Raw genomic sequence first — 18101 nt, forward strand, 5'->3', positions numbered from 1 at the left:
CCTCCCCAATCCATCCCACCCCGTGTGCCCCCCCTCTCTTACCCCGAGAGCTCCTGGTGCAGGGGTCTCTTTGTGCCCGGCTTTCCTGCCCCTCCAGCTGGATGGATATTTCCTGACTCTTGTTTATTTGTATAAATAGATGCTAATTTATGCTCCCGCCGTCTTCCTCCTTGTACATACAGAAATTCCTTGTAAATAGGCGTAGGAAGTGACGCTGTGCGCGTGACCTGCTGTGCTGTGGCCGTGGTGGTGCATTTATATATATATATATATATATATTCTGATTTTTTTTTTTGTTTTGTTTCTCTCAGTGTGGTAACCTTGCTTGTGAATATCACTTTTAAAGAAAAAAAAAACCCACCAAAAAAAAAACCAAACAAAAAAAAAACCCCAAACAACCCACCTTCCCCCACACACAACCAAACGACGACAAAACTGTTATTATTATTGAAATAATGAGATTTAAAATGAGAAATTAATTCAATAATCAGCGAGGCCGAGCCAGCTGGAGCAAACCGGCCCCGGTTTGGGCTCGTGGGGGGTGAGCAGGGCTGGGACCGTGGCTGCTTTGCTCCAGGGATTTGGGCTCTCGTGTTCCTGTGGTTCTGTGCTTCTGTGGAGACTGTGAATAAGTGGATATTCCCGTAGCCATGACAGAGCTGCCCTTTATTTATTTTTCCTGGAGCGCTGTGTCTTTATTTTACAGATTTCCCTCTATTTTCCCCCCACCATGATTCCATCTCCCTCCCTTCCCCCTTCCCCCCCCCTCCTCTTTTTTGTGAAGTTTACTTATGGAAGAGTTACACTGTACTGTACAAATGTCAAAAGTGTCAAAAAGAGTACAATTTCCTAAAAATCACTGTATTAAAAGAAATGTTGTGAAGAAATAAACCAATTGCTGATCAGAAGTTCCTCGGGGTCCCTGAGTTGCCAAGAGAGGAGCAAAATTAATTGGATTTTTTTAAAATTATCATCCCCCAAATGGCTCCTGCTGCTGCTGAGGGAGGAGCTGAATCCCCCCTGGGTGTGTGACAGCAGGGACCAGGGCAGAGCATTTAAGGCACAGCTTTAAAAATCAAGTTAAAATAAACAAACAAAACCCCATTCGGGCAATTTTCATTGACACTGGAAATAATTCAGTTCTTGGGTTATGCAGGGAGCATCCAGCTTGCCCAGGGCTGGGAGCAGAGGGATGTGATGGCCCAAACTCTGCCAAAATTTGGCTCCAACCCTCCCCTGCCTCCTCCTGAGCGCCGCAATCACATCCCTATTTATAGAGGATCCAGGTGGCTGCAGCCCCCGCCCGAGCCGGGGGGGAAACAGGAGCTGGGGGGAGTGCAGGGATTTTATCCTTGAGCTGGAAGAGAAAAAGCAGGAGGGGAAGGAGTGAGGAGCTGCAGGGAGAGCAGAGGAGCAGCCAGAGTGAATCAGAGAGTGGGTTTGGGTCGGAGTGAGCTTAAATCCCATCCCTTCCCACCCCTGCCACCTCCCACCATCCCAGGCTGCTCCAACCCGGCCCTGGGCACTTCCAAGGGATCCAGAGGCAGCCACAGCTGCTCTGGGAATTCCATTCCAGGGCCTCACCACCCTCACAGGGAAGAATTCCTTCCCAAAATCCATTTAGTGGGGATCCAGGTGGCTGGAAGGTGCTGGAGGAGCAGCAAGGGCACTGGTTTGCTCTGCGGGCAAATCCCGGAAGAAATCACTTTACAGCTTCTCCTGCAACAAGAGATTGTTACAACCCCAACCCGTGGCTGTAATTAGCAGATGAGTTAATCAGCAGGTGGCGGGGCTGGCTCTGGCCATCCCCTCATTCAGCTTGGGGGGCTCCACAATGCCCAGAAATGCATCTCCAGGCTGCTCTGGAGGGGCTGCTCCCTCTCTAGGCGCCGGCGCTGCTCTGGCTCTGCCGTGGTGGCTCCTGCCCGGAGCTGCGGGGCTGCAAAACACCCAGGGAGCCCGGGGTGAGCTGGGCACTGCCAGCAGCAGCAGCCCAGGGCTGGGAAGGATGCAGAGACAGCTGGGAGCATCCACAGGGGCACCAGGGCTGGGAACACAAATCCTGGGAGGAAAAATTGAGGGAGGTGGGGGTGGCTCAGCCTGGAGAAAAGGGGACTCAGGGTGACCTGGTCACTCTGCACAGCTGTGCCTGTGCCCAGCTGGGGCTGGGCTCTGTCTCCAGGAACTGACAGAGCCAGAGCACACAGCCTGCAGCTGCACCAAGGGAAATACAGGCTGGATATGGGGAAAAAGTGTTTTATGGAAAGAGTGATAAAGTATTGGAATGGTTTTCCTGGGGAGGTGGTGCAGTCACCATCCCTGGGGGTGTTTAACAAAGCCTGGATGTGGCACTGGGTGCCAGGGCTCAGTGTTGGGGCTGGGTTGGACTCCATGACCTTTAGGGTCTCTTTCAACCTGATCATTCTGTGAATTTAGGGATTTTTGGGAATTCCCAGGGACTGGGGAGGTGGTGCAGTCACCATCCCTGGGGGTGTTTAACAAAGCCTGGATGTGGCACTGGGTGCCAGGGCTCAGTTGAGCTGTTGGGGCTGGGCTGGACTCAATGACCTTCAGGTTCTCTTCCAACCTGGTCATTCTGCGAATTTGGGGGATTTTTGGGAATTCCCAGGGCAGAGGGAAGTGGTGGAGTCACCATCTCTAGACACATTTAAGGAAAGCCTGGATATGGCACTGAGTGCCAGGGCTCAGTGCTGGCGCTGGGTTGGACTCAACGGCCTTTAGGATCTCTTCCAACCTGGTGTGATTTCTGTGAATTTGGGGCAATTTTGGGAACTCCCGGGGCTGGCAGGGGCGGGGCTCACCCTGTGTTTGAGGTAGGACAGGTAGGTGTCCCAGCCCAGGGTCACCACGTTGACGTACACCACGCGGTAGGCGGGCGGCACGAAGAGGAAGTTGAGGATCTGCGCCGCCGGCCACAGGCTCCAGTCGGCCTGGGGAGGGACAAGGAGCAGCTGGGGGGCTGCCCAGGCCCCCCCAGGACAGGGGGCACAAGGACAGGGGGCACAGCCCGGCCAGGCCCTCACCTTGTAGAATTCCCAAAATTTCTCCTTCAGCTCGTCCCAGCTCTCCTGGAGAGATTGGCCCTCCAGCGTGCCGATGGCTGCGGGGACAGGAGGGGTCAGCGGGAACTGGGGTGGGAATTAATTGGGGTGGGAATTAATTGGGGTGGGAATTAATTGGGGTGGGAATTGCTGGGAAATGCCCCAAACCCCTCCCAGTGTGGGCGGGGAGGGCAGCGCCGGCAGCATCCCGAGGAGGGAGGTCCGGGAAATGGAAAGGAAAGTGAAAGGGAAGGCACGGATCTGTCTGGGGAGGGGCTGGGGCTGTGCCAGAGGGTGGGATGGAGCAGGAGAGGTTCTGGGAATTTGGGATGGAGCAGGGACAGGTTCTGGGTTTGGGATGGAGCAGGGAAAGGTTCTGGGTTTGGGATGGAGATCAGGGAAAGATACTGGGATTGCAGATGGAGATCAGGAAAGGGTTCAGGGGGTTGTGAAGGAGATCAGAAAAGGTTCAGGGGTTTGGGATGGAGATCAGGGAAAGGTTCATGGATTTGGGAAGGAGATCAGGAAAGGTTCTGGGTTTGGGATGGAGATCAGGGAAAGGATCAGGGTTGGGATGGAGATCAGGGAAAGGTTCAGGGGTTTGGGATGGAGATCAGGGAAAGGTTCAGGGGTTTGGGATGGAGATCAGGGAAAGGTTCAGGGGTTTGGGATGGATCCCAGGAATGGTTCAGGGGTTTGGGATGGAAATCAGGAATGGTTCAGGAATTTGGGATGGATCCCAGGAATGATCTTCCCCCAGAGGGTGCTGGGCACTGCATTCCCCCAGGGAATGGTCCCAGCCCCAGAGCTGCAGCGATGCCTTTTTGCCACACAAACTGTGAGCAGAACCCACCAACACTCCCTGCGAGCTTCAGAGCCACACCCCACCACAACACAAAACCCGGCAAGCACCAAACCCAAACCCTCCGGCACCACCAGCAGCTCCTGGGCTGGGATTTTGGGGCTGGATCGGTGACCCCCCCCGAGGCTGCCACGTACCCATGAAGTACCAGGCTCCCATGCTGGGCGAGGCCACCAGCTGGTCGATGAGCACCTTCTTCAGCACCGTCCTGAGGCTGCGCACGCCCCGCGCCGGGAACGCCGAGTCCAGCCAGAGGTACCAGTAGTGCATCAGGGGTCCCAGGCTGCAGCCCACCACAAACATCCGCCCTGCAGCACCACCACGGGCTTTACAGGGCTGGGGAAGGGGCCAGCAGGGCGTGTGGGGAAGGGGGTGCTCGCTCTGAGGGCAGGGATGGGTTCCCTCAGCCCTGGAAGGGGCCAGGAGAGCATTTGGGGAAGGAATTCCTCCCTCTGAGGGGAGAGATGGATTCCCCACAGCCCTGGCAGTGCCCATGAGGGCATTTTGGGAAGGATTTCCCTGCTCTGAGGGCAGGGATGGATTCCCCACAGCCATGGAAGGGGCCAGGAGGGCATTTGGGGAAGGATCTATGTGGGCAGGGATGGATTTCCACAGCCCTGGATCCCTGTCAGTGCCCATGAGGGCACTTGGGGAAGGATTTCCTCCCTGTGAGGGCAGGGATGGATTCCCCCAGCCCTGGCTCCCTGGAAGGGTCCATGGGGAAGGAATTCCTCTCTCTGAGGGCAGGGATGGATTCCCCCAGTCCCAGCTTCCTGGCAGTGCCCATGAGGGCACTTGGGGAAGGATTTCCCTGCTCTGAGGGCAGGGATGGATTCCCCCAGCCCTGGTTCCCTGGATGGGTCCATGAGGGCATTTTGGGAAGGAATTCCCTGCTCTGAGGGCAGGGATGGATTCCCCACAGCCCTGGAAGGGGCCAGGAGAGCATTTGGGGAAGGATCTATGAGGGCAGGGATGGATTTCCACAGCCCTGGATCCCTGGAAAGATCCATGAGGGCATTTTGGGAAGGAATTCCCTGCTCTGATGGCAGGGAAGGATTCCCCACAGCCCTGGATCCCTGGAAGGGCCCATGGGGAAGGAATTCCTCTCTCTGAGGGCAGGGATGGATTCCCCCAGGGCGTTACCGCCACCCGCAGGCGGAACCGGGCGAGTGTCACGTGACAACGACGACTTCCGTTTCCTGCCTCCGCCATGACGGCTACCGCAGCATAGGAGGCCGCCATGACACCTACCGAGGTACAGGAGGCCGCCATGACACCTACCGAGGCAGCAGCTCGCCCAGGGGCTTGCGGTGGGGCGAGCTGGGGATGGTCCAAGGCATCCCCGCGGTGCCCCAGCCCTGCCCTGTCCCTGACACCTTGGTCTGGGGGCAGCAGAGTGGTTGGGGAGCTGCGGTTGCCTGTGGAGGTGGCCATGATGGGTGTCAGCAGCGCTGGGATCACTGCTCTCCCCACTCTGCTGGTGCCACTGGGGTCCCCCAGGCGTGGGGACGCTGCTGAGACCCTCCAGGCTGTCCCCAGAGCCTTCAGAATTCTTTGAGAGGCTTCCCTTTGGAGCTGGAACATCAGCTCTGTGTCACTTTGGTTGTGGGGGGCAGCAGAAGGGCTGGGGGGACGTTGCTGCTCCTTGTCCTGGGAGTTTGTCACTCCCGAGGACATCCTGGTGGGAACTGAGGCTCTTTGTCAGCCCTGTGGGACATCTGGGACAACTCTGGCTGTGAATTCGAGTCAAACATCCCCTCACTAACAGTTGTTTGTCTGCCAGGATCGGTGTGGGGCAGGCAGGAAGGCAAAAAAACTCACCAGCTTCTAAAAACAGCTTTATTCCAACTGCCAGGAGCCCTGCTCCTCCTCACAGCCCATCCAAACTCCTCCTGACGCCAAGGGACAGGGCCTGGCCAGCCCTACCTGTAGGAATTGGCCTTGTGTTTTGGCAGGAAGGTGAAGCTGGGCGGGACGGGGCCCAGGAGCAGCTCACTGGGAGAAAGAATCAATCACAGAATTAATCCAGAGTCCTCAAAGGCCACCCAGTGCCACCCATGCCACCCACCTCCCACTGTCCCAGACTGCTCCCAGCCCTGCCCAGCCTGGCCTTGGGCACTGCCAGGGAAGAAAGACAACAACAAAACCAAACCCGGTGCTCAGTCCCCAGCTGTCAAACGACCCCGTGGCCCTACAGGGGCTCTGCCACGTCCCTTTTTAGCAACTGGAATGAAATCTGACCCCTCAGTACCTTATTTTGATCCAATCATCCACGTTTTGGCTGGCCATGAGGGTCTCCAGGTAGTCCCTCCCCAGGTAATAGGGCGGCCGCTCGTTGATTTTCTGAGGTAGATGTTCCAATAACCCAACTGGGATGTACCTGGGATAAAATTAAATGTGACAGCACTGAGCGCTGGGGATTAATTAATTAATTATTGTTTAAAGATCCTCCTGGCTGGGCAGCATCACCTGCACAGGAAGGAGAGCCACTCCAGCAGGAATTTCCTGGTTTTCTCCACTCCCTGAGTGTCTGACCCCCAGTGCTCGAGGCCGTAGTTGGTGAAGTCCTTGAGGATTTCAAACCTTTCACTGGAGGAGATATCCCAGTGTCTCTGCTCCTTGATTTCCGTGAAAAGCCAGGGTTTGATGAGTGCCCCTCTGCAGCCAAAAAAAAAAAATTAAAAAATTGTTATTCCCATCACTGATGCTCCTGAAGATCTGAGACACTTTCCAGCACTGATTTCCCAGCCAATTCTGCTTAAAATCTTCTTTTCCATTCCAACAAGAAGCTCCAACTGATACAAATTGATTTCACTGGTTTCCAGAGTGGTTTCACTGAGAGGAAATTCCATGCTTTGGGTTTGTTTAGGGATTTTTTTTTTAATCCTCTTTCTTTTTTTTTTTTTTCCCTCTTGAACCACCAGAGCTTAATCCTCTTTCATTTTTTTTTTTCCCTCTTGAACCACCAGAGCTCGGGAGTGAAGGGAAACACAGGCACTTGCCTTGCAATCATGATTCCAGAAACTCCCATCTGCATGGCTCGATTTGCATCTTCATAGGACAAAATATCCCCATTTCCTGCCCAGAGAGGAGGGAGAAGCCAGAGGTCAAAGAGATCCGTGAGGACAAGTCAAAGTGAGCTAATGCAGGCATGGGATAAAATTCCAAATGGACACAAAGTCCAAGAGCCAGATGGTCCAAAGAGGCTCCTGCTTTGGATTCCCAGGGATGTTTCTGATGGATGTTCCCTTACAAGGGAAAAAGGAGCCTTCTCCTCTCTTCTCCTTCAGTTTCCCTGAAGGTTTATGGATTTTGTGACACAAAATCACAGAAAACCCCCTTAAAACCCAAGTGATTGGTGTCCCTTTCCTCTGGCACCACATCAGCAGCACCAGGTGTGGCATTCACATTCTCTGTAAAATCTCTTCACCCAGGATTCTTCTCCTGGGAAGCTGAGAAGCCTCAGAGAAAAAGGAAAACAATTTTATCTCATTTGCTTCTGCTGTGTTTTGCTGCTTTGGAATGTGGTTGCAGATTGTTTCATTGGGTTCATGTGAATTATTTCGACTCTTTGGCCAATCGGTGCCAAGCTGTGTCAGGACTCTGGAGAGAGTCACAAGTTTTTATTATAATCTTTTTAGCCTTCTGTAAGTATCCTTTCTGTATTCTTTAATATTATACAGTATCATAAAATAATAAATTAGCCTTCAAGAACACGGAACAGATTCATCATTCCCTCCTGCCACGAGGAACCCCAAAAATCCAATACCCAGTGATGCTCCAACCTTTCCCCCACGCTCGGGAACATGCTCTTTCCCCCAATTTGAAGAGATTTGAGATGAAAGAGGTGCCCAGGGAAGCCCCACGTACCAAAGAGAGGCATGGGGCTGGCGAGACGGGCGCACTCGGCGATGTAAGGCCAGTCGGCGCTGCGCGTGTACCGCTGCTCCCGGGAGCGCCCGTGCAGCTGCGGAGAGAGCAGGGACACCTCGCTGCACACAGGGAGGGGACAGGGACAGCGGGATGGGGAGGGGAGACTTGGGATGGGCCTCAGGATGGGCCCCGGGATGGGCCTTGGGGTGGGCCTCGGTATGGGCCTTGGGATGGGCCTCGGGATTGACCTCGGGATGGGCCTTGGGATTGACCTCAGGATGGGCCTCGGGATGGGTCTCAGGATGGGCCTAGGGATGGGCCTCAGGATGGGCCCCGGGATGGGCCTTGGGGTGGGCCTCGGTATGGGCCTTGGGATGGGCCTCGGGATTGACCTCGGGATGGGCCTCGGGATGGGTCTCAGGATGGGCCTAGGGATGGGCCTCAGGATGGGCCCCGGGATGGGCCTTGGGGTGGGCCTCGGTATGGGCCTTGGGATGGGCTCCGGGATGGGCCTCGGGATGGGCCCAGCGATGGGCTCCGGGATGGGCCTCGGGGTGGGCCTTGGGATGGGCCTAGGGATGGGCCCAGGGATGGGCCTCGGGATGGGCCTCGGGATGGGCCTGGGATGAGCCTCGGGATCAGCCTCGGGATTGACCTCGGGATGGGCCTCAGGATGGGCAGGTGCTCAGAGCAGAGCTGGGGAAGGGATCCCTTGGGATCCACTTCTGGATTTACAGAATTCACAGAACGATCACAGAATCACCAGGCAGGGGAGAAGAGTTGGAAGAGACCTTCAAAGTCACCAGGTCCAACCCAGCCCCAACACCTCTACTAAACCACAGCGCCCAGTGCCACATCCAGGCTTTGTTAAACACCCCCAGGGATGGTGACTGCACCACCTCCCCAGGCAGGGGAGAACTTTTTCTCTCTTTCAGTGAGGAAAAGTTCCAGAACTTTTCCAGAACTTTTCCACTCTTTCAGTGGAAAACTTTTTCCCAATATCCAGCCTATACTCCCCTTGGTGCAGCTCGAGGCTGTGTGCTCTGGCTCTGTCAGTTCCTGGAGAAAGAGGGATGGGATCAGCTTTAAGGTCCCTTCCCAAACCATTCTGGGATTCCATGATCATGGACCCAAGGCTCAGGAGCAGGGAGGAAAACACCCTCTGCACCTGAATTTTCCTCTTTTATTAGCAGAGCACACTAAAAGGCAGGGGAAGCTCATCCCCATCTATCTCCAGCCACCAACCCCACCCATCTGCCCCCGTACCGTGACCATGGCTGCGCCCCACTCCCGGATCCTGGGGATGATTTTGTGAGCCACGTTAACCTTTTCCTGCACCCCGGTGCGGATCTTCACCGTCAGTGGGACGTCCAGCACCTGCAGAGGTGGGAAGATGAGGCCAGGCTGGACTGGGCTCCACCAGCTCAGCTCCAGGAGCTCCGACTCACCGAGTTCATGCCGCGGACGATCTGCTCGAACTTGTTGGAGCGAGTCATCAGAGCACAGCCTCCTCCCTGAGGGACAAAATGTGGACCTCAGGACCTCCCTCACACAGTGGAGAGTCCTTGGAGCATCTCAGAGTTTGGACGAAGTAGATCCTTCAACCAAAAATACTCCAGAGTGCTTTTCCCTCCCAAATCCCACCAGGTAGAGACAGCTGTTCCCTGCTCCTTGGGCAGCTCATTCCCCTTCTCAGTGAGATCAGAATGAACTGGGAGCTCTGGATCAGGCTGGAAAGAGCAATGAGGCAGCAGGGGATGAGGGTGAAGACAAGGGTTCATGGAAGGAAAAGGCACCACAGAACTTCTCACCTTCTTGTAGACCAGGTCGATGGGACACCCGACGTTGATGTCAACAAAATCCACCTCGATTGTCCTGTTGAGGAGCTCTGCACACTTGGTCATGGTGTCTGGAAAGGCTCCCTCCAGCTGCCAAAGGGAAAGAGCTTCCCTGAGTTCCAGGGGCAGCTTTTCCCCTGGGAAGTGAGCTCTTGGTGGGTTGTGGGGTGCTAACCCTCACCTGCACCCCGAAGATGTCCTCGGTGTGGTGGCGTTTGAGCAGAGCCCACTCGGAGGACTGGCCCTGGAGCAGGTTGGTGCACACAGCCATCTCCCCACAGGTGACATCTGCTCCAAAACGTTTGCAGATCCGTCGGAAAGGGAGGTTTCCACACTGCCAGGGACAGCGGGGACAGGGACTGTCAGCAGATCTGCTCTGTTCCAACCGTGCCCACAGCGAGCTTGGCACAAGGATGGAGTCACCAACCTACCGTGGTCAGTGGAGCCAGGTAGAGCTTGCCTTGGATTTCCAGCTGGAAAACAGGGATAGAGGAGCAGGTCAGCAGAATGGAATGGACTCCAAGGAATCACAGAATGGTTTGGCTTGGAAAGGACCTTAAGGATCATCCAGTTCCATGCTCTGGCTATGGGCAGTGACATCTTCCACTGTCCCAGGGTGCTCCAAGCCCTGTCCAGCCTGGCCTTGGACACTTCCAGGGATGAGGCAGCCACAGCTTTTCTGGGAATTCCATCCCAGCCCCTCCCCACCCTCACAGGGAGGAATTCCTTCCATCCTCTGCCTGCCTCCCCCAGCTAAAGGCTCTCCAAGGGGTTTCTCTGCCATCTTTCCATGCACAATTTCCACCACGGGATCAGGACACAGGGGACTCTCACCTTCTTCTTCTCACACGGCCGCAGCTTCGTGATGTCTTCATCTGTCAGAGGGCCCAGGGTTGGGATGGAGGGAGCACACTCAGCCCCTTGGGAGCTCTGCAGAGCCTCAGGTCTGGGAGCACACTCAGCCCCTTGGGAGTTCAGCAGACCCTCAGGTTTGGCAGCACCCTCAGCCCCTTGTGAGCTCTGCAGGGCCTCAGGTTTGGGAGCACACTCAGCTCCTTGTGAGCTCTGCAGAGCCTCAGGTTTGGGAGCACCCTCAGCCCCTGGGGAGCCCTGCAGGATCTCATATTTGGCAGCACCCTCAGCCCCTGGGGAGCTCTGCAGAGCCCCAAGTTCGGGAGCACCCTCAGCCCTTTGGGAGCCCTGCAGAGCCCCAGATTTGGGAGCACCCTCAGCCCCTTGTGAGCTCTGCAGGGCCTCAGGTTTGGCAGCACCCTCAGCCCCTTGTGAGCTCTGCAGAGCCTCAGGTTTGGGAGCACCCTCAGCCCCTTGTGAGCTCTGCAGGGCCTCAGGTCTGGGCTCTTCTCCCTGCTCCTGCAGCACAGGGCTGTCTCTCAGGCCCTCCTGGCGAGCAGTGCAGTTGGACACCTCCGTGGAGCCCCCCGCGGCTTTGCCTCCTTTCCCAGCGCGGAGCCCACGGAGAAACTCCTCGGCCTTCTGGAAGCTGAACCTCCTCTTGCGCAGCTGCTGCTGGAGCTCCTTGGAGAGGCCGTTCCTCACCAGCACCTTCCCCTCCCACTGCCGCGCCAGGGCGGCGTTGACCAGGTTCTGGTGGCCGTCCCCGAGGTGGGCCTGGCCGAAGCGGCAGGTGACACCGTAGGGACAGAGGCCGAAGGTGTCGAAGAGGACGCAGTGCTGGCCCAGGTCTGCTGGCTTGGCCGCCAGGTACTCGGACACGTCGTGGAGGAAGCGGCAGCGCGGCCCGAAGTGGCACTGCCCGGCACGGCCCTGGGGACAGCGCGGGGCAGGGTGAGGTGGGCAGGGAGCAGAACAGCCCAGGGCTGGCTCTGAGCCTCAGCTGAGATCCCCAGGGAGGGAGGGAATGCTGCCAGGGGGGCTGCAGGAGGGAGGGATGGACATGGCAGAGGGGATGGACACATGCAGAGGGGATGGACACACGGCAGAGGGGATGGACACACACTGGAGGGGATGGACACTCTTCAGAGAAGGTGACACTTCACTTGTGACACTCAGCTCGTACCTCGTCACCCTCTCCCAGCTGGTTTTTATGGAATTCCAGCCTGGTTTGGGTTGGAAAGGATTATAAATCCCATTCAGTCCCACCTGCAGGGACACCTCCCACTGTGCCAGGCTGCTCCCAGCCTTGTCCAGCCCGGCCTTGGGCACTGCCAGGGATCATGGGGCAGCCCCAGCTGCTCTGGGCACCCTGTGCCAGGGCCTGCCCACCTTCCCAGGCAGGAATTCCTTCCCAAAATCCCAGCTAACGCAGCCAGAGCAGGGCTGGGTGTCCCACCTGTGTCACCGAGGGGCACAGCCTGCTCTGCTCGTAGCAGCTGGGTTTCATGCACGGGCGGCTCTTGTTCTGCCCCCGAGCTCTCTTCTTCTCCGGGCGCTCCTTCTCCTCCCCTCCAGCATTCCCTTGGCTTTCCCCATCCTGGCCGAGCTCGTCTGCCTTCACCCTCTTGGCTGGGGGTTCGCTGACCTGCTCCTCTTCCTCCTTCTCCTCCTTTTCCTCCTCCTCCTCCTCGCCCCCTGCCCGCAGGTAGGCGTGGAACTGCTCCTTGGAGGTGAGGAACCTGCGGGGAAAGGGGGTGTCCGTGGAAAAAGAGGGGTCAGGAGGGGGTGTTATGGGGGGGTACCGAGGGCAGGAGGGGCTGGGAATGGACTGGGGGGGTGTGGAGAGATCGGGAATGTACTGGGAGGGTTATGGAGGGACCGGGCACGTACTGGGGGATTCTGGAGGAGTTGGGAATGTACTGGGAGGGGGATGTAGAGAGACTGGGAATGTACCGGGGTGTTATGGAGGGACCGGGCAAGTACCAGTGGGGCTACAGAGGGGTCGGTAATGTACCGGGGGATTCATGAAGGGACCGGGCACGTACTGGGGGGGTCGGTAACGTACCGGGGGGTTCATGAAGGGACCGGGCAGGTACTGGGGGTGGGGTGGGGTGTCGTAAAGCGGTCAGTAATGTACCGGGGGGTTCATGAAGGGACCGGGCACATACCAGAGAAGGTTATGAAGGGATCGTGCCCGTTGTGGGGGGGTTGCAGAGGGCTCGGGCACATCCCGGGGGGCTCAGGAGGGGCCGAGGCCCCGGTCCCGCACTCACCGGGCTCGAACCGGCGCCACGCCGGGCGCCGCTGCCATGCTGCCGCGCGCGGCGATGACGTCAGCGGCGGGGAGCGGCCACGTGACCGGGCGCGCGCGCTATAAAAGGGCCCGGCTGAGGCGAGCTCTCCTCACAGCGGCCGGAGCCGCGGCGGAGCGTGGTTTGTGTTGTGAGGTGTTTGTGCGCTCTCTGAGCCCGGTTTGGGGACTGACACAACCCCTCACGAGTGTCAGCATTGCCCAAACAGGGAAAGAAGGCCGTTGTGCAGCCCTTGTACCGGGGAGAGGTGTTGTCCCTTGTGGCGGCTCCTTAAGGCTTCTCTGTGGGGACACCTGGATGTGAGGGGGTCACAGGTGCTGCCTCTGGCCCCTGAGGGTGGGCATGGCTGGGAGGACCCCTGAGACCACTGAGTTCAGCTTAAAACCGAACAGCATCACGTCAGCCAGACACTCAAATTGCCGCTTTGTCTTTCCTTTAACAGTTCCCTGGTTTTGGGGGTGGCCTGGCTCTCCCTCCTCACAGCTATCAGGGGAGAGGATGGAGCTCTACAGGGATGTGGGGTACTTGCTATGGCTTTTTGTCATTTTAGGGTTATTTCTAAGTGGTAAATGCACAGTAAATGCTGAAGGGATGAACCAGCTCTTGCTCATGAGCTGTCTGGAGCGCTCAAGCTGCCATTGCCTTTGCTCCGTGGGTGGAAGTTTGGGCTGAAAACCAAACAAACGCGTCAAGCGTGCTGTGTTTGACCTTTCCTGCCACGTCTTCCTTGAGTTTGTGCCACTCTTCACACCTCTCCTGGTCCGCAACCCCTCCGTGATCCTCCGAGCCTGGCTGTGTGGAAGACGCTGCGGCGAGGGGGCTGATGTCTCATGGATTTGGACGGATTTGGAGCCCTCCTGGATGACGTTTCCTTTCCAGCTCCGTCATCTCCACAGCCCCGTTTGATTCACGCTTGGCCTGGGCTGCTGAGAGGGTGAGAGAAGGCTGCCAAATCCAAGTGCAGCAAGACCTGGGCTCCATCTTTCCTGTCCCACGCCTTGCGCTGAATCCAAGGAGATTTTTTTTTTTTTTTTTAAGCTGGGTTCAAACTGTCCATGAGGCTGGACATGGGGTCAGCCCTGCTCTGTGGAGGCATCAACGAGGAGGCAGCTTAATTTGTGGGTTTTGTCCTCATTTAGGAGCTGCTGGAACCTCTGGGAGAGCAACTGCTCGTGGTGTTGGGAGATTACCATGACACTGAGATTGTTCATGGGCACTGCAGGGTTGTGAGTGCACGTGGGGGTGGAGGTAAAACTGCACGTGGGGCTTGAATTCTGGTGTTTTCCTGTTTTAGCTCGGTTCTTTCCAGATTCTCCATCAGAAATGGCTTTTGGGAGGAGCTGGGAGCCCGCTGGGTGCTCCTGCTGCTGCCAAGGGTGGGCAGGTTGCACCGTGGGGCCAGGCTGCTGTGGGAAGAGCTTTGGGCTGATTGGGTGTTAATTAGTTCTGGAGTGAAACATGGGGAATGCAAAATGCTATTTTAAGCTTCGGCTTGGCCGGGGGAAGGAAGGAAGGAAGGAAACGAGGCTCTGGGGATTAATGAAGTGATTTCACTGCTGGTTTTGTGGGGCAATAAGCCCGAAGTCAGAGCTCTTTGGGCTGGCTGCACCCGGCTGAGGTCAGACTTCAGCATCTAATCCCTGCTCAGGGCTCTGGCTCGGCAGCTTTACGAGGCTGAGCCTTGGATGAGCTTCCCAACAAAGCCTTTCCCAGGCTGGACAGGGCTTGGAGCAACCTGGTCTAGTGGAAGATGTCCTTGGCCATTCAGGGGTGGGGATGGGTGAGCTTTGAAGTCTCTTCCAACCCAAATCATTCCATGACTCTCTGCTAGATTTGGAGAGGTGCTGGCTCTTATGTCCTTCATCTTTTCATCCCTTCAGGTCATGCTGAGGTTGGAAGAGGAGCCAGGGGAACGAGGAGCTGGATAAATGTAGGGTGAATACAGAGCTTGGAAGGCCAGAGCTGTCACTCCCACATCCTCCAGCAGCTCCAGAGAAAACCAATACCCACGAACTCACTGGGAAAGGCCAAGGCAGGAAAAAGGGAAAGGTTGATTACAGGAAAGTGGGATATAGATACGGGGAGAGCTAAGTCAGGAAGAGTTCAGCTCCTTCAAGGTCCAAGTTAAACACGTATTAATGAACCTGCCCCTTCCACAGGCTCCCACACAAAAGTCGGATGTGTCAAGCCCTGGGGTCTGGCTACCACGCCAGGAATTAGCCAAAAAATGAGGTTCTGTAGCAGCTGCCATGGGGAGGGAGCTTTGGGCTGGTGACACTGGTGTGGAGCTGTGCTGAGTGTTGTGACAAGCTCTGCTGGTCCCTCCTGCCGGCGGGGAGGATGTCCCAGCTGTGGGGCTGGCTGTGTGGGAAGGTTTGGGGGGAACCTCCTGTGTTCTGCTCAGCCCAAATCCATTCCTCATGTGTTGTCTCCCCTTTTATCCGGTCTGCTTTCAGCAGCACAGCTTCCAGCCTTCTGCAAAGGAGGCTATTCCCCTTGCTCATAAATCTCCTATCAGGAAGCTGTTTCCAAGATTAAAGCTTTAAACGTTTCCCCTCTCTGGTTTCACGTCCCAGCTCCCAATTCCCTCCCTGCTGTAATCACCAGCTCCATCCCCTCCATCTGGACACGCCGGGCTCTCTGTGCCTCACACCAAGCTCTGTCTGCTCCAGGAAAACCTGTGCTGGGACACTCTGGAATTGGGCCGTGCTCCTCCAGAGCTTGGAAACGGCCACTGCAGGCTTTGTGTCATGGAGTTTGGAAAGCTCTTCCTGCTGCAGGTCCCTCCTGGCTGGGTGAAGAGCTGACTGAGCGTTTGGAGGAGCTAAAGGTCATGATCTGGGCAAGGCCCCTGGATTTGGGATGAGCTCTGAGCGGGCTGGAGCTCGGGGGCCTGGTGTGGGTATCGGATCACCGGGAGCATGCCCGGAGCTGGGATAATTATCTGTGGGGATGAGGCCTTGGAAAGCTGTGGTGTGTGGGCAGGGAAAGGCAGGGAGCAGCAGGGAAAGGGATGGGGCAGGAAAAGGGATGGAGCAAGGAACAGGGAAAGGGATGGAGCAGGGAAAAGCAGGGAACAGGGCAAAGGATGGAGCAGGGAAAGGCAGGGAGCAGCAGGAGGGAACAGGGAAAGGGATAAGGCAGGGAGAGGGAAAAGGATGGAGCTGGGAAAGGCAGGGAGCAGAGAAAGGGATGGAGCAGGGAAAGGCAGGGAGAGCAGGGAAAGGGATGGAGCAGGGAAAAGCAGGGAACAGGGAAAAGGATGGAGTAGGGAAAGGGATGGAGCTGGGAAAGGCAGGGAACAGGGAAAGGGATGAAGCAGGGAAAGACAAGGAAAAGGGAAAGGGATGGAGCAGGGAAAAGCAGGGAACAGGGAAAAGGATGGAGTAGGGTAAGGGAGGGAGCTGGGAAAGGCACAGGACATCTGGGCTCACGTGGGAGTGCTGTGGGATCCCGGGGCTCTTGGCTGTGGCACTCAGCCCTTTGTTGGGAAAGCTTGGAGGAGACCCCAAACCTTTTCATCACACCCTAAAATTAGAGGCAACCCAAGGCCCCAGTGCTGGGAGAGGCGGATTCCTTGGCAGAGGCTGCAGTGCTGATGGAAGAGGCAGGATGTGGCTGTTCCCAGTGCCCTGGGCTTGGAGCAGGGGGAAGGTCCCAATCCTCTGTTCTGGTGGCTCTGGGGGGCATCTCTCACCAGCCTTTGTCCCTCCCAGCCTTCATCACCCTCAACCCTGCTGTTCCCAGGGCTGTTTTGGGGCGATTCCATGGGAGGCTCCCAAAAGGAACCTTCTCTTCTGGCCTCTGCTGTCACCTGAGGTCACCCTGTCCCCTTTCCGTGCAGGTTGCCTAATCCCTCGTGGCTCAGCCTGTTGGGAATTAGGGGAGTTGAGGATCTGGACAGGAAAGGTGCTTGCCTTCAAGCCTTTATCTGGCCTCTTCTAATGCCCCGTGTGCCACCAGATAAAATCTTGTGTGCATTTCTAATTTTTATTTTTACGCGAGAAAGCAACACTGAAGTTTCCTCCTGACATTTAACTCAGTCAGTCAGTGACAAACCGAATAAACATTCCTGTTTCGCTGGGACAAAGGCTCCAAGATCCTGCTGGGACTAAAATGTTTCATCATTTCCGAAGTAAAATGTTTCAGTTTAAAAAAAAATAAAATAAAATAAGAACAACAACAACTAAAAATGACACGTTTCAATGTTTTTCTAATTATTTTCTCCACTTTGGCTGGAGCTATTTTTCAAATCTGGCCTGGCTTCTCAAGTAGCTTTGGAACCTTCCAAAGCTGCTATTTTGGGCACTTTTCCTGTTTTTGATGAATAAGTTTGATCCCTGCCCTGCGTTCCTGTTCATTCCAGGTGTTTTCTGGAGTGTCCTACAGGTGGATGGAGCTTTGGTGCCACCCCTTTGGTGCCAGGGGCAGGGACACCTCCCGCCATCCCAGGTGGCTCCAGCCTGGCCTTGGGCATTCCAGGGATCCAGGGGCAACCACAGCTGCTCTGGGAATTCCATCCCAGCCCCTCCCCACCCTCACAGGGAGGAATTCCTTCCCAAAATCCCATCCAACCCTTCCCTCTGGCAGCGGAAGCCATTCCCTGTGTCCTGGCACTTCATCCCCTGTCCAAAATCTCTCTCCACGTTTCTTGTGGCTCCTTCAGGCACTGGAAAGTCACAGTTAGGTGACCATGGAGCTTTTCCAAGCTGGACAATCCCAATTGTCCCAGCCTTTGCTGGGCCCCAGGGCTGGGGCATCTCTGCAGGTGGGGTCTCACCTGAGCAGAATCACGAGAAATAAACCTCCCCACATTTTAATTTAGCTCTGAAAAAAAAAAAAAAAACCAAAAAAAAAAAAAAATCAAAAAAAGACCAAACCTTGGTGGTGTTTTTATTCAGAACTCTCCCTCGCCCAGGGTTTTTGCAGACTAAGGGTAGATGGCTTTTTTCCTTCCTGCTCCTGACTGAGAGGTGGAGAACACTGATTCAATGTCATCTAAACTTGGAGCAGCCCGTGCTGCAGCAGCTGAGGAGGCTTTGCAAAATGAGAACCTCATCCCCTGGATGAGGCTGGGCCAGTTTTCCATCCTCTCTTTCTTCTGGAAGACTCAGCCTTGTCTTAAAAATCCATCTCGAGGATTTGCCCTTCCCTGTGAGCATGTTCTCATTTTGCAAAGCTGAGGAGGCTTTGCAAAATGAGAACCTCATCCCCTGGATGAGGCTGGGCCAGTTTTCCATCCTCTCTTTCTTCTGGAAGACTCAGCCTTGTCTTAAAAATCCATCTCGAGGATTTGCCC

The 18101-nt window shown here is 56.0% G+C and overlaps 2 protein-coding genes across 2 annotated transcripts; both read right to left on the bottom strand.

Annotated features, from left to right (window-relative positions):
• Positions 1-845: 845 nt before the first annotated feature.
• Positions 846-4250, bottom strand: LOC121347399 (mpv17-like protein 2). The gene is made up of 4 exons (XM_041426049.1): positions 4062-4250; positions 3045-3121; positions 2823-2951; positions 846-1939 (listed from the first exon to the last, which is right to left on the bottom strand). The coding sequence occupies exons 1-4, from the start codon at positions 4225-4227 to the stop codon at positions 1883-1885; spliced, it is 429 nt and encodes a 142-aa protein (XP_041281983.1). The 5' UTR covers positions 4228-4250; the 3' UTR covers positions 846-1882.
• Positions 4251-5749: 1499 nt separating this feature from the next.
• Positions 5750-12814, bottom strand: DUS3L (dihydrouridine synthase 3 like). Its single transcript, XM_041426060.1, has 13 exons — positions 12764-12814; positions 11947-12229; positions 10470-11420; positions 10067-10108; positions 9817-9969; positions 9609-9725; positions 9246-9311; positions 9064-9174; positions 7795-7891; positions 6927-7002; positions 6394-6582; positions 6176-6304; positions 5750-5919 (listed from the first exon to the last, which is right to left on the bottom strand). The coding sequence occupies exons 1-13, from the start codon at positions 12799-12801 to the stop codon at positions 5847-5849; spliced, it is 2325 nt and encodes a 774-aa protein (XP_041281994.1). The 5' UTR covers positions 12802-12814; the 3' UTR covers positions 5750-5846.
• Positions 12815-18101: the final 5287 nt, after the last annotated feature.

This window comes from Onychostruthus taczanowskii, unplaced genomic scaffold (assembly GCF_017590055.1).
Source record: "Onychostruthus taczanowskii isolate IOZ18803 unplaced genomic scaffold, ASM1759005v1 scaffold112, whole genome shotgun sequence".
Taxonomy (NCBI): domain Eukaryota; kingdom Metazoa; phylum Chordata; class Aves; order Passeriformes; family Passeridae; genus Onychostruthus; species Onychostruthus taczanowskii.

What these genes read in the sequence shown, in the direction of transcription:
- LOC121347399 (XM_041426049.1), bottom strand. Translation starts at nt 4,227, where the DNA reads ATGTTTGTGGTGGGCTGCAGCCTGGGACCCCTGATGCACTACTGGTAC. An exon ending in GGGAGCCTGGTACTTCATGG is followed by an intron (nt 3,122 to 4,061) that starts GTACGTGGCAGC and finishes CTGTCCCCGCAG; the next exon opens with CCATCGGCACGCTGGAGGGC. An exon ending in AATTTTGGGAATTCTACAAG is followed by an intron (nt 2,952 to 3,044) that starts GTGAGGGCCTGG and finishes GTCCCTCCCCAG; the next exon opens with GCCGACTGGAGCCTGTGGCC.
- DUS3L (XM_041426060.1), bottom strand. Translation starts at nt 12,801, where the DNA reads ATGGCAGCGGCGCCCGGCGTGGCGCCGGTTCGAGCCCG. An exon ending in TGTGCCCCTCGGTGACACAG is followed by an intron (nt 11,421 to 11,946) that starts GTGGGACACCCA and finishes CGCTGTCCCCAG; the next exon opens with GGCCGTGCCGGGCAGTGCCA. An exon ending in TCTGGAATCATGATTGCAAG is followed by an intron (nt 6,583 to 6,926) that starts GCAAGTGCCTGT and finishes TTTTGGCTGCAG; the next exon opens with AGGGGCACTCATCAAACCCT.